Source organism: Pagrus major, chromosome 1 (genome assembly GCF_040436345.1).
Source record: "Pagrus major chromosome 1, Pma_NU_1.0".
NCBI lineage: Eukaryota > Metazoa > Chordata > Actinopteri > Spariformes > Sparidae > Pagrus > Pagrus major.
The window spans coordinates 26,422,969-26,435,960 of NC_133215.1; the positions used below are offsets into that span (position 1 = coordinate 26,422,969).

General features: G+C 44.7%; 2 protein-coding genes across 7 annotated transcripts in view; one reads left to right on the forward strand and one right to left on the reverse strand.

The window, feature by feature from the left end:
* The window catches only part of pkd1a (polycystic kidney disease 1a), a 75,337-nt gene extending 72,020 nt beyond the window's left edge, over nucleotides 1–3,317 (forward strand). The window contains exon 56 of the mRNA XM_073472130.1: nucleotides 27–3,317. Within this exon, the coding sequence (XP_073328231.1) occupies nucleotides 27–1,070 (1,044 nt within the window). The 3' untranslated portion in view covers nucleotides 1,071–3,317. The remainder of the gene's footprint in view (nucleotides 1–26) is intronic.
* Nucleotides 3,318–3,389: 72 nt separating this feature from the next.
* The window catches only part of tsc2 (TSC complex subunit 2), a 30,258-nt gene continuing 20,655 nt past the window's right edge, over nucleotides 3,390–12,992 (reverse strand). For 5 of the 6 annotated variants that reach the window (XM_073472165.1, XM_073472157.1, XM_073472150.1 and 2 more), the window contains 15 exons: nucleotides 12,352–12,513; nucleotides 12,105–12,263; nucleotides 11,402–11,514; nucleotides 10,377–10,619; nucleotides 9,406–9,654; nucleotides 6,775–6,932; nucleotides 5,828–6,429; nucleotides 5,296–5,374; nucleotides 5,119–5,205; nucleotides 4,825–5,011; nucleotides 4,588–4,727; nucleotides 4,421–4,499; nucleotides 4,240–4,331; nucleotides 4,069–4,167; nucleotides 3,390–3,944 (listed from right to left, as the gene is read on the reverse strand). In XM_073472165.1, coding sequence (XP_073328266.1) covers nucleotides 3,777–3,944; nucleotides 4,069–4,167; nucleotides 4,240–4,331; nucleotides 4,421–4,499; nucleotides 4,588–4,727; nucleotides 4,825–5,011; nucleotides 5,119–5,205; nucleotides 5,296–5,374; nucleotides 5,828–6,429; nucleotides 6,775–6,932; nucleotides 9,406–9,654; nucleotides 10,377–10,619; nucleotides 11,402–11,514; nucleotides 12,105–12,263; nucleotides 12,352–12,513 — 2,617 coding nt within the window. In that variant the 3' untranslated portion in view covers nucleotides 3,390–3,776. Of the gene's footprint in view, nucleotides 3,945–4,068; nucleotides 4,168–4,239; nucleotides 4,332–4,420; nucleotides 4,500–4,587; nucleotides 4,728–4,824; nucleotides 5,012–5,118; nucleotides 5,206–5,295; nucleotides 5,375–5,827; nucleotides 6,430–6,774; nucleotides 6,933–8,730; nucleotides 8,824–9,405; nucleotides 9,655–10,376; nucleotides 10,620–11,401; nucleotides 11,515–12,104; nucleotides 12,264–12,351; nucleotides 12,514–12,992 lie in introns of all 6 variants that reach the window. The other variant, XM_073472180.1, reaches the window with a different exon arrangement.

Below are 12,992 nucleotides of genomic sequence, written 5' to 3' on the forward strand. Positions count from 1 at the left end.
TTTCTCCTCCTTAATTCTCTTCTCAGTTTCGTCATAAGGTGCGTTTCGAGGGCATGGAGCTGCCACCGTCCCGTTCATCCTCCACTAGTGACTGTAAGTCTCTGTGCTTGCCACCACTGGATGGTCCTGACTCCCCTCCGACACCGGACAGCGTTGATGCGGGCTCTGAGGCCTCGTGGCGCCCAGCCTCCTCCAGCCCCTGCAGCCTGACTGAAGCACCGGGGATCGGCCTGGGTCTCGGGCTGGGCCTGGGTTTAGGGCTCGGTCCAGGAGTTGTGATGGGAAGTACCAGCTGGAGGGAGAGAGCAGAGACCGAAGCCTCTCTGAGGAGGCTCCTCCCCACCCTGGACGCCCTGCTGCAACAGCTTGACCGTGTCAACGTGGCAACAGAGGATCTGTACCACATCGAGTGCAGACTGGAGCGTGCCCAGAGGAAAAGGAGGCGTAGAGGGAGAGAGAGAGGAGGAGGTGGTGGTGGTCAGGGAGGGAGGAGCGAGGCGGGACAGAGAGGGAGGGGTGAGGACAAGGACTCTGGGTGGAGGGAACGAAAAGGTGGCAAAGAAAAACACAAAGGGAGCAAAAAGGGGAAAAAGACGGAAAAAAGTGAACTTCCAAAGGACTGTGGAAACACTGCTGCCAACCCCAAAAAGACTCCAGCAGCTACACCTGTTCCCTTCTTAAAGCCAAGACCAGCTTCTGCCACTACACATACACCCGCTCCTCAAGCATCAGCCAAACCTTCGGTCAGTGCACCTCCACCTACACCAGTCGTAGACAAGCCCGCCTCTGACTCATCAGCAAACACTCACCAAAACACCAAAACTCCCACTGCACCTCCATGTACCCCAGCTCCCACCCCATCCTTGCCATCTACCCCTGCGCCTACGCCCATTAGCCGTGACTGGGACCCCCCCACAGAGAGAGAGACCCTCCCTTCCTCCAGCCTGTTCAACCACCCAGCTCACACGACCACCATCCCTACACGCAAGCGAAAACGCAAACCCCCACCCCTCAAAAACAAGGTGCATCCCAACCTAGACCGGCACGGCCCTGCACACCCCAAATCCTGAGGACAAACATTGGAGCAAAGGAATGAGAGAGTGAATGTTGGGTTGAGGACGAGAGGAGGGCGGGGACAGCAGGTTTTGTCCCCAGGTGCCCCTCTCTAAACCCCGGGGAAGGAGAGGAAATAGTGATGGGACAGTAACAGGACAAACAAGTAGAAAGACAGAGACGAGCAGTTTGGGGTGTTGAAAGATGAACAGAAAGCATTAAAATAAGACTTTACAGCGATCTGTCCAAATCCCAGTCCAGTTTTGTTAGGAACAAGGTGCAGGTCACCAGATGCTAACAGAGCTGGTTTAGTCAGTCACGTACAGTTCAACGTTGAAGCCAAGAAATACTCCTTTTTTCTCCCTGGACTAAACCTGACCCGCCGTGACCCTGGAGGTCACAGCGGGGCACTGACAGGAGCACACAAGCGTGCTCACCCAAACCAACTGAAAGCAGACGATGCAATCAGTCTTTTTGTGTATCTCAGAAAATCAGTTTCTCAGTTATGTTGTCTGTCTACATATTTTTATATTTTTTATATTTTGGTCACCATGGGTACTTTTTGTGGCCTGTCTGAAAATGTCTTATGGATCCACAGATATACGCACACGCAGGTAAACACATGCATAGAAATAACACTGTAGGCACAGACGCGTTAACGTGCCGAGAAAACACATTCAAGCATACACACACACAGACACACACACACACACACACAAACAAACAAACAGGTTGTTGGGGTGCCAGCAGCCAGTTTTTCAGGGTGCAGAAATAACCGTCCAGTGTGGAGAAATGATACAAAGATGGTGACATGAAGGAGGTGTAGCAAGTGGTAGTAGCGCAGAACAAAGTAGTGTAGGCGTGTCAGTGATGGAGATTAAAGTTAAGGAAGCAGAAAGGATTTACTGAACATTTACACAAGTTCTCCCATCATAAAGCTATAATGACTCCCAGTCTGATTACCTTTTCAAAATGTTTTTGTTTTTTTTAATGTGTTGTGTTCATTACGGTTGTGATTTAAAAGCACTTTTGTTCTGATGTAGATTGTTTGTCGGTGAGGTGTGGTGTAAAGTAATAAGCTTGGTGTCCAAACCAATAGAGAAAGCTTCACTCATACTGTATCTTAAACTATAAGCGTTGCCAAAGCTTTCGCATCATTTATGCATTCTGAGTTTTACCACGTCGAGCAATTAATTCATTTTGTACTTAGCACTTTATTTCCTAATGGAGCTGATATTCAAGGCCATATTTAACTCTCATGTGTCCTGTTTTCTTTTCATATCTTTAACAGCTACATTATAGACACATCCTTATAAGTATTATCGAGGTGTTGAAGCCATAGCTAGTAGTTGTTTGTGCTTTTGTCTGCTCTCAGTAGCGTTGTATTTTATGTCTTATTTTGATCAACATGCGTACTTCCTGTGTCCAGTGGGCAGATCTCAGGGAACCCACCCTTTTCCCCAAAACCTGGAAAAACAACCAGGAAAACCAAAACTGGGGACAAAGTAGGTGTTTTCAATAATCTAAGTAAATGATAGATTTTGTTGTTAAATCAGGCCATTGACTTTGACTTCAGTTTACTTATTCTCTCAGCCAGAAGCTGGGAAGTTCATGTGTCGGCATACCAAAGTCCTTTTTCCTCTCCATCCACTCAGACTCCATCATTACACATCATGAAGCAAATGCTAACACCCTTAAATGTTTTTATTTTGAAAAATCATCACACCCTCTTCCTGCCCAGTTACGTTGCAAATGTCACAAAAAGACCCCGCTTCATCTGTGTGTGTTCATTTCTGTATATATTGGTGCTTCGTGGTGTATATATTTTTGCTTTTCATGATCAGTATTGTTCATGTGCTGCAGTGGCATAAGCATAGGTCAAGCACTGGCATTGCAAACCCCAAAGTGTTACATTTCTCCAGTCTAACTGAAGCACTACAGCCAAAGCTATCAATCTATTTAATCTGAATCTTTGTTCACAATATGACACTTAAACCACAGGAGGCTCAGCAGTCAACATTTAATGCCTCCACTGTCCTTCATGTTCCTGCTCTGTGTACAATGTGTTAACAAGATAGTGCCAAAGCCTTCCTTCTTGTCCTCTAGCTGTCTCATTGTGTTGTTCGATGCATTTTGTTTAAAAATGGTGTTACAGAAACAATTTGTCCATGCTCTTCTTCGTATCTCATATCTGTATTTTGCAGCTGTAGCACTTCTCCTGCTTTTGCACTTGACAAAGTCGAATAAAGATTTTGACAGCTGAACTGTGCATAATGAAATGATCTCTCCCACCCTTCCCTGCAGGTTCTTGGTCTGACTCAACACGCACAAATCCATCTTTTTCATGTTTTTATTTCACACATATTTACACACAAACACACCCTGCTCTCAAATGTAGTGTTCTGTACAACTTTACTCATCTCATGTTGCACATCAGAAGCATCATGATTAGACCTAAAAAGTGCAAAGCATTAGCATTTCAAAAATGTTGTCAAAATATATGCAGAAATGACTGTCTTCACATATCAATACTTCATCACAAAATAAGCCTTTATAATACCATGAAGCTCAGAAGTTTTCCAATACAAAGTCCCAATTGGTTTAAGTCAAAATCAGTGTTTCATCCTGAATTCTCCCACACAGAGAGGTGTAAGTAAACTCACCTCAGCTCTAAGGCAGGTGTGTGCGTGCTTGCGTGTGTGTGTGTGTCGGGACAAAATATTTTAAACGAAATCAGTGAAATCGTCCACTGTAGAAACAAGTCTTTTCCTCTGCCCGGAGGATTCTTGACTTGCTGCCGGCGTGCTCTGCTGGAACGACTTGTTCTGCTGCGCGTGTCCCTGGGTCAGAGAGATGCCGGGGGTTGAGCGAGACTGAATGTCTTCCTGGGCCTGAGACAGAGCACAGAGACGTCAAGATGGATGAATTTTATGAGGAGGAAAATGAAAAATATCATGACTAAAAGTAGTGACAGTGATGGAGGAGGACCATTTACTCCTTTGTGTGCTTTCTTACCCTGGTCCGGATCCTCTTAATGTGTCGTAATCTGGCCAACCACTTGGAGGCGTAAGCGTCCGAGGGGTTGGCTCTGTACTGATGCACCAAAGAGGCCATCTGTGGACAGACAAAGACAAGTGAGAGTGTGTGTGAAGAGCTGTGCAAGGGAGCGATAAGGGGAGGACTTACATTGGCATGCAGAGCCATCTGTCTGACTAGGAGAGGAAGGTTTCGGTCGGAAACGATTTTTGCCACCGTCGTGTCTACTAACCCCTCCAGATCTGAAAGAAAACGAGAGATGGAGTAAAAGTTGAACAAAGGTCAGTGCTGGCGTTAAACAAGGTCAGAGAAAACGGAGATCTCAGCTCACCTTTGCGGCACTGGAGGGTGACAAGGTTACATTCATAGTCCAACGGTTTTATGATTACTTCTACAAAGTTAAACTGACCCTAACGGGAGGAAAAGAGACAAAAGATCAGAATTGAAGTACAAAATATATACTGCAAATTTCTGACGCTAATGCATGTGTATATATACCTTAATGGTGCCCAGTTTGTACTCCTCTCCAGAGTCATTGTACACCACCATGACAAAATCATTGCCGATGTGGCGCTTTTTGTTGCAGCAGCCCTTGTCGCTCTCCCTGTTTGGCATCAGTGTGGCTATGTGGAAGATCGCTGCACAGACACAAGTTCATTAATAATAAACAGACTGCCTGTGGAAAAGAAATAATTACTACATTACCATAAATGTCACCCTTTTCCCTGCACTCACCCTGCATGATGTCGTCATGCCAGCAGTAAGTGAACTCTCCGTCGTCTCCATACTGGTCGAGCCCTCCGAGGAAGATCTGGTCGGGGTCGCAGTCCTTCAGGTGGATTAATTTGCCCAAGCCCGTTAGGAAGGCAGCGTAGCGGTTCGAACCGTACTCATTTGACAGGATGGCGACCTCGTTGCTAACCTGAAGAGAGCGGAGAGGATGAAGGTGCAGGGTCAGAGATTAGAGATTAAAAGGAGCTATCAGACAGTAGTATTTAATTAAGACGGCAATGAGATGTGTGTTCTCACCTGACCAGCTCCGACAAACACCACTCCGATCTTGTGGGTGTCATAAGGAGGCATCTGGTCCAGAACCTTCACAGCGCGGTCAATCACCTACCGCAGAGAATAAACTTTATGAATAACACTGTTTAAAATGCGCTGGACCAAACTCCAGGTCAGCCACACACATGGAGGCCAACTAACCTGAGTTTTGGGCAGCAGCAGCGGCTTGTTGGCTTCATTCCCAAAGAAAGGAGAGTGGTAGAGCTGGAGGAAGACAAAGCTAGAGGAGATAAAAAAAATAAATAAATAAAAAGAAGTGTTTAAAAAAGCTTATAACCTACATGTTGATTATTGTTTGTACCCATCATGTAAAACGCATAACAGATGTGTGATTCATAGGCACTGGATTCTACACGGTATAAAAATACAACTAAAGAATGTCATAAAAACAAGAGCAGATACGGCTCAGCATAGACTATATTCCATTCCAGGTTTTAGGGAGCAGTTTATAATCTCTTGTCATTTAAAGTGCTGTACAGATTCAAACCTGCAATTTTAGATTATTCATCATCTCAAATAATCTTTCTATTTAAAACTGGGTTGTTATTAAAATTTTCTTTGCCTCTCTGGATCACGGTGATCAGTGGAGCAGAGATTAGTTTACTGATGTAACACATTGCGTCAGTGATTTGGCAGAAACAGGCGTCGGAGGCGTGTGTAAATCTCTGAGTACCTGGGGCTCAGTCCAGAGATCTTCTCCGTGTTGCTGGGTCCGGGTCGACTGTGGTACGAGTCCCTCTCTGTCCTTCTCTCCCTTCTGGAGGAGGGGGCCGACACCGAGATGGTGTGACCACGGGGTCGGTGGCCTCCGCTGGGGGAGATGGGTCCAGGTTGCGCAGGTGCTGCTGGAAACTCCAACCTCATCCTTGCTCCTCCACTTTGAGACGACACTACACCAGGGCCTTCACCCCCTTGACTCTGACCTCCATTAACATCCCCTCCTGTGCTTCCCTCGACCTTCTCTTTATCCAAGTGAGGCTGCTGGGCCTGAGGCTTGCCCTCTGAAGGTGCTCTGGGCCATGACGTGTCTCCTGGTGCAGTCTCCGACTCTATAGCGGCCTTAGAAAAGGCTTCGGGTAAGGTTTGGAGCTCCGGAGAGGAGCTGGACTTGTTCAGTCCATGTCCCTGGGACTGAGTGTGGGTCTGGAAGGGCAGCTCGGGCCCCTGGCTGCCTGGAGTGGACGGTCCCATGGTGGGCTGATCGATGGGAATCGCTCCCTCGCTCACCTCCTCCAGCGTCGACTTTTCATCATCTTGACTGGAGGTGGAGGAGGACTGGAGGAGAAAGATTGGAGATGATTTCAATAAACAGCAGAGTGAAGACTTTAAAAAGGACCTTACTGATGGGTGAGCATTTTTTAGCAGATAAGCTAATTGTTAAAACATATATAACCTCAGTGTGGTTCTGTAAGTGCAGAATAAAGCACTGGTAGGTTGCTGCCTATTATGCAGGAGAAAGGATGGGAAAACCTGCTTAAAATGAGCATAGGTGATGATCTCTACTCAGCCAAGAATCAAACCAAATAATTTATATATATTAGTCTGTATTGTTTAACATACAAGTTGAACCAAACCAGCACATGTATATGGAAAAGCCCCATGAGTGCACCAACTACCTACCCTGCTGAGCGCTGCGGGCGGCGCGGTCTTTGTGAACTTGTCCGCGGACATGAAGATAGGATCGGAGATCATTGGCTCGAACTCTTCACTCTCCAGCCAATCAGAGGGGGTGTGTGCTGTGGGGACACCTGAGCCCTCCTCCAGCACCACCACAGAGTCTACAGCAGGACACAGCAACAAGCATGTGGGTTACAGGTGGATACACAAACACTTAAGACACACCCTCACACACACCCTCACACACACACACACACCACAGTGTCGTCCACTATTAGTTACACAACCAGAAAGACATACAAGGAGTAAGAGTCCCACAACAAACATCAAAAATTTCATCACAGTTGTCAGTACTCATTTTGACACCTCACACACACTTTCTCTTTAAAATCTACATTCTATTTGAGACCAAGTCAGTCAAATTAATCACAGTGACATGAAACAGAATCAGATGCATCCATGTTGATCAAACAAACTCAAACTGGGTGATGCAAACACACACATGAACAGACATTTAGATCATGGCCTTTAGTAAATCCGACCTACAAACACTGAGATCAGAGACAAAGACAGATCAACACAGCAAGCAGCTTCTATCCATCACTGCTTCATCTACTTGATTTTCCATCATGCATCTGTTTGGTTGCTTTGCTTGTTATCTCGGCCCAAACACACTCCAGCTACTGCAACAGCAGCCCAGACCAGGCCTGTATCAGACTCTCTACAACCAGAGAAGAAGAAGCCAACACAGTCAGGTGTCTTGTGACACTTGAGAGTTGGTCCTCAGAACTGCACTGCAAATTTCTCCATCACCCCACTGGCCTAGCAGTAAGGCAAGGAAGAGCATGTTAGTGGGATGAGGTCTGGGCTTTCCTGTTGACAACATCAGAAGGTCAAAAGGTTAAAAGGTCGACCTGGGAGTATATTTCAGTGACAACAGAGTTAGAGAAGATGATTAGGAACGAAAAATGAATTACAGAAGGAGTCAAAAATCACAATCCATCTTTAGGTGTCATTGGACTGATTGATCCGTGTGCAGGCATCGCTTGTCGAAGACCCTCCCTCCCTCCCGTGTTAATAGAAGACTGAAGAATAAAGAAGAAACGCTCAATTCCTTCACTTGCACAATTTCCAAGGACAAAACAGCAGGGCTTTTGCACAACTGAGTTATCTGTGACAGGTGTGCAGGGGAGGGCTGCAAAATTATGAAGAAATTTATTTTTCACTTACAATTAAAGGAAGAAATCAACATTTTGAGAAACTTACTTGCTTTCTTGTTGATGTTTTTCCTTTTTTTTACCTTATGATGTAATGACTTACTTGTTTTATTTTGCCGCCTTTGTGAAGTACTTTGTAACATTGACTTTGAAAAGTTAAAGATGATGATTATTATTAGTATATGAAAAGATTGATTTCATTCTTATGCCTTCATTCCATTAAATACTGAACCAAAACCAGAAGACGGTTAGCTAAGCTTATCTTAGCATAGCATAGTATAGCAAGGCATTACAGTAAAAACTGCTTTTTTTTTTTTTTTTTTTTACAAACTAAACTAATAACATATAACATGTTAATCTTTAGAGATGCTGATACATTTAGTTACCTTTGGACAGAGCCAGGCTCGCCGATTTCACCTGTTTCCTTTCCTTATGCTAAGCTAAGCTAACTGGCAAAACAGTATAAGCATAATATATCTATAATATCTATCATCTCATGTATCTCTCTTTTAAAAAGTACCCAAAATGTCAAACTATTCCTTTTAACTAATATTACAGTCTTTGGATCTTACACTGTTAATTTTCAACTTACAGGGGTGTGGATATAATATAATAAATGTGATAATGATATTCCAGTTTGTGCTGGCAGACCGCTAGATTGTGCAAGTGAGAAGAAATACACTACACCAGGTGTTCTCTGGAGGGAGGGGGGAGGTTTGGGGGCACACGTGGTGGACGGTACCTGCCCAGGAAATGCTCCTGTGCAACCTGCCCGGGGCTGGAGGGCCTAGGGGGGCAGAGGAGCCCGAACCCAGAGACCAGAGAGAGCCGCCCACTGCAGGCAGGACGCCAGAGGACAGGTTGGTGGCACATGACGCCACATAACACACCGCAGTCAATCAGAAACCAGCATGGTTGTGAGGACGAAAAAACATGAAAACAAACTAATCAGAACAAGGGGAAAAAGTCACAAAAGCAATGAGAAATATGTGGAAATTAAGAGTGAGGAAAAAAGATGAGCTGATGGGGTAAAGAAAGAAAATGTGGAGATGAACGACTGGAGGCAGGTGAGCCCCAGAGAAAGAGAAGATGAACAAAAGCACAGACCACCGGGCAAAAAAATACATTTGAAGCAGAAAACAAAAGCCTGTCAGAACCAAGCTGGATTATTGATTACCTTCAGGTTCAAATAGAGTGTTTTGCAATTTGGCATTCATCTCGGTCCATTAAAGGGGAGTCAGGACGGGCAGTCAGGCGGACGAGATTATTAATCCATTATGATTTTCTGCTCTGTAGCTAAATATTCTGGCTGTGTTGTTGTGTTACATTTTTATGATCTTAAAATTATGTTCACTGAGCAATTACGACCACCAACACACACCAACAAGATGAAGCACTTTTCTCTCCTCAGACTCACCAGTGTTGGAGCGCTGGATCAGGTTGGCCTTCCCTCCAATGCTGCTCTGTGTTTGGGTTAGGGGCTCCGGGGCGGGGGCCGGCGCAGGAGCAGCAGTGCTGGCAGGAGCGCTGGCGGTCTGGGTGGGAGGCTCCTTCACTCCCTCCATGGCCATGAGGACACTCGAGAGCTCCTGCAGCGGCATATTGCCGAGCTCAGAGGAGAAGGGACTGGGTGGGTTCTCCAGACACATCAGCCAGCTCGTGTTTCCTGTGACAACAGAGAGACAGACACACATAAGACCAGTGATCTGCTGTAAAAAGACCACACAAGGGCAGATTTATTATCTTAGCCCATAAACTACATATAAAGCATCACAAATACAAAGGTTTGTAGCATGTCAGAGATTTTTAGATCATTTTCCTCCAAGAACTCACTCGCATTAGTTCACACTATCAGAACAGTATGAAACAGTAACAAGACATGAAATTAAATTGAACTGCATTTGCATTTTAGTCAAATTCAAGTTTTTTTGTCATTATATTCATGTGGTGCTACACTCCTCTTTTGACAAACACTGAATCAAATGTGAAATTGGTTGTTTTATTGAAAACTAAACTTAATTTTTTTTAAATACAGTAAGTACCAAAAGGAATAGTTTGCACACCCCAAATCTATCAGGATGCTCTTTAATTTAAATGATTTGATAACATTTTTTTAAACTTCTACAAATGAAAGAAGAGAGAGAAAATAAAGCAGACTGCATGTTTACTGTTGGATTAATGATCTTGTGCAGGTTTCGAGGTACTGCAAGATCAATTTTATATTGTCCAGGACAAATAGAAACCAAGGGCAGCCTGAAAGGAACAAATTCAATATAACAGTACATCGTGTACGTCAGAAAATGCTCTGCTGTATTGCCGGTTATTGTCATGTTGCAGATAACCTGGTTTTCTTTCTTTTGTTGTTGATATTCAGTGCAGTTTGCATACCAGACGGTCTCCGTATGAAGATCTCTGCCCAGCCCTGTGTCAGCATTGGGACGAACTCAGCCAGGCTGGGGTTGTCTTTGAGAGGTGGGGGAGCAGATGGGGCGGCAGACGTGGTGGACGGAGGGCCCACACCATCCAGGGTGGAACTGGAGGGCGGAGAGAGCGGAGCAGCTAACTCGCTCTCAGATGGAGACACCAGAGGACTGAGGCTCTGAGCGGGACCAGCACGGAGAGCATGGCCGCCTGTAACGGACAAAAGAGGAAGGTCATCCTCATCATTTGTCTGCTCTTTTTCTCACATTATATTCAGAACAGTTTGAAATAGAAAGCACATCTGTCAAAATCAAAAAACTAAAGAAAACATGTTCAGGTAGACTGACAAAGCCAAAAATATTGATATCATTAAAACACAGAAATGGCATAAAATACAGGCAGCAAGCTCTGGCTGTGATACCTTATGACGTGCAGATCCACCAACACAGTTCAAAGTCCAAAGCACACCAAGTACAGACAGACTTAACTGCGTGGAAGATCACAGCGAAGAAGTATGACTGAATACCTTTTCCCTTTGAATGTCCTATGACTCAATATAGAGTAATGGTAAATAATGTCACTAATCTTCAACTGCATGAGATGTATCAGGGGACAGGAACAGAGTGGGTTGTAGTCTAACACAAAGAAATAAAACAGGCAGGCAAAGATAAAAGCTTGGCTGCAAATCTCTGTAGGATAAAAGCTACTGATTACTTCTCATTTCCAGACAGCCTCATTTTATCTGCCCTTTACAAGATGGTTCAAAATGGATTTTGGAAAATTGCACTGTTAGCCAAATGCTGGTAGGTGTTGGCTACAACTACTTTATACTTTTGTATACTGTAAGGTGTTTTAATATTGTCCCACAAACATTAGAACGTTCTCTTGAATACTAAGTTCATAGTTGTTGTCTAAAAATAATGAGAGAGCAGCTGGGATGTTCCAAGTCTGGAGGGAAAGTCTAAACTGCCATGTAGCTGAATATTTATTACCTGACATGGAGCGGACTCGTATGCGTGTGGCTCTGTTGTGCTGCTGGCTTGACTGTGACTCCAGCTTGGCCGGAGCCTCTTTGGTTATTCTGGTGTGTAGAGATGGATCTGACCTGCAGGACCAACATCATCCATCATGACTCATGTGGATAATTCAAATGTACCACTTTATTGCTTCTGCTGTGTATTGATGGTTGGTTGTTGGTTGTGTATTTCTGGTGTTACAAAGAGCTCAAAAAGAATAACTACTTATGATCATTATTAGTAATATTAGACTCCAAATCAACCACATTTTATGAATAATGACTAACAGGTAGAGGTCGGATAAATAGTACGAGCCTTGTAAAGTAATGAGTAGTAGTGATTTGGGATTCATTACTGTAGGATTGCTGAACAGAGTAAGTAAATCAGCTTTTGTGGTAAAATCACATATCTATTAGAAAAACCTTTTGGTTGGTCCGGGTGCATTCACGGTAAAAACGACCTGCACCAGAGTCTGCTTGAGAAGACCAAGGCCCATCTATTCAAGCACTCCCAGTCCAGTTGTTTGGTTTGCAACTAGGTCTGATTTACAGCTTTTACAATAACCCAAATGGGCCGCACTAACCAGGAAAATGCAACTGGGTCTGTTTTAATTTTCAAAGCATTTTTTTGGTCATTTTCTGTGTGTATGTGTTTCTGTGTGTATGTGTCTACTGTTTACCTCGTCATTTCACCTCCTCCTCCCAGCCGTTCAGCCATGTCCAGGCCCAGCAATGCTTGCGTTCTGACCCCTCCGCTGGTTGTTATGGTCACCAGCTTGTTGCCCACCAGCCAGGTCATACTGCGACCTCCCGCCAAAAGGAACTCCGCGATGGGAGACCTAAGGAGACAAATTCTTTCAATCCTTGAGAAAACATCACCACAACCACCAAAGGCACTGATAAAGGGAAATAAAACTCCTTGCCAACCTCTTAGGCAGGGCAGAGAAGTTGGAAAAGACGTATCGCGCCATCATGTCCAGACAGGTCTCAGTGAGCTCCAGGTGGACGGTTTTCAGCCCCTCGTCCGCCTGAGTCACCGCATTTTCATCAGCAGAGCCCAGACTGCAGGTGGTGGTCGAGGTGTGCATCCTACAGGAGGGAACAGAGAGGCGGTTAAACATCGGTGAGGAGGGCAGAGGAGAAAGAGGGAGGCGCACAGGATCCAGAGAGATTTTAACTTGTAATCAGTGCACACAGAGACATGCAAGCTCTGATACAGATACAGATACAGACAGAGAAATGCAGAATTTCATATATATTACGCACCAATGTTCATGTTTTTGTCTATACCACATGCAACACAAGTATTTATATGCACACATTCATCCATATGTGTGTATATAACCAAATAAACCAACAGATTACATTTTCTCAAGCACACAAACACAGATGCATGCTGGGACGTGGTGTAAGTGGCTTCACACTGATTATTTCCCTCAATGTAAATAAGCTCAGTGTAGGAGGCAGAAGGGATCTCTGGTATAACAAGTTTAGATGCTAAGTGAGCCGCAGGACTGCAGAGAAACCAATAGGAAAAAGTTGTGTGTGAGTGAATGTGTTTAACTGTG